Here is a 1,098-nt window from a genome sequence, read left to right as displayed (position 1 = left end):
CACGACACTTCCTTAGTGCGGTCTTTCCTTCTCAAGAGGTTAGACGTCACTTTGCCTCATCACAAGTTCAAAGAACTGCGGCGCCCAGAGCCCATTACGGAACCTGCATTCCAAATGCTCCCTCTTTCGCCACAGTCTTCCGACCCCTCTTCGCCGTCACATAGTGACAACATGACGATACGCGACGGCCCGCGCTCCCCACAGGCCACCCCTCCGATGAGGAGGCTGCTCCGCAGCGGCTCAGTGTACAACAGTACCAAGACGAGCACCAGCGACGTCATGGCCCCACTCGGTGAGCCAACGTCCAAGTGGGAGCGACGCTCAACGCTCTCCTGAGCCACCAGGGTCGCCCACGCGGCGGCACACCCGACATGGCGAGCTAGAGCCCGGTGAGGTCGCCTCTGGCGAGATGGCTAGAAGCCCTGCACGGTCGGAGACCTTCTTCCAGAGGCCTTCAAGCCCAGCGTCGAGCTCTCGCGAGCTTCGGACGCCCAATCCGTTCCCCAACCGTTCTTGGTCGGCTTCGAACGCTCTGCGCAACGCGCCACCACTTTCCTCAAGGTATGAGGACGGGCGCACTGAGCCCGGTATCATTTCCCATGACCTTGACGGCGCCTAGAGCCGTCAGATCGCAGCGGAGTCCCACGCTCGGCCTAACCGGCCTGTGGCACGCCCAATTGTGGGCACGTCGCGCCGCGACTACGGGTACGTACGAACAAGCCCGGCTGAAACAGCCCGACGTGCTACCCTGTAGCACCTCGACACATACACGTATGGGCCCTCGGCCAGAACGACGGACGAAGTCGTTCAACGACAAACGCTCCGCGAGCGATACTTGACTCCGCAAGTTACTACTACCGCTGAGGATCGCGAACGGCTTCGCCAACAGCTCAAGGGCGAGCCGGTACCGTCGATGCAGACTGTACCTGTGGTCCTCGCAGAGGGTGAAACAACCGGCGCTTATGAAGCGCAGTTTCAAAACTGGATGGATATAGCCCGACGACTCCGCTCCGATGATGCTCTCCGAGGTAGTTTCTCGGAAACAGATATCCGCTAAGTGCGGCGCTTGCGCTTCGACTTCGCGAAATGTCAAACCAA

The 1,098-nt window shown here is 60.3% G+C and overlaps 1 protein-coding gene across 1 annotated transcript; it reads left to right on the top strand.

Annotated features, from left to right (window-relative positions):
* Positions 1–171: 171 nt before the first annotated feature.
* On the top strand, positions 172–1,057 carry PPTG_19810 (hypothetical protein; the record flags this gene model as incomplete). The annotated part of the gene is made up of 4 exons (XM_008918367.1): positions 172–292; positions 345–561; positions 622–709; positions 755–1,057. The coding sequence occupies 4 exons, from the start codon at positions 172–174 to the stop codon at positions 1,055–1,057; spliced, it is 729 nt and encodes a 242-aa protein (XP_008916615.1).
* Positions 1,058–1,098: the final 41 nt, after the last annotated feature.

This window comes from Phytophthora parasitica (genome assembly GCF_000247585.1).
Source record: "Phytophthora parasitica INRA-310 unplaced genomic scaffold supercont2.191, whole genome shotgun sequence".
Lineage (NCBI taxonomy): Eukaryota > Oomycota > Peronosporomycetes > Peronosporales > Peronosporaceae > Phytophthora > Phytophthora nicotianae.
This window is presented reverse-complemented; position numbering and strand designations above follow the sequence as displayed.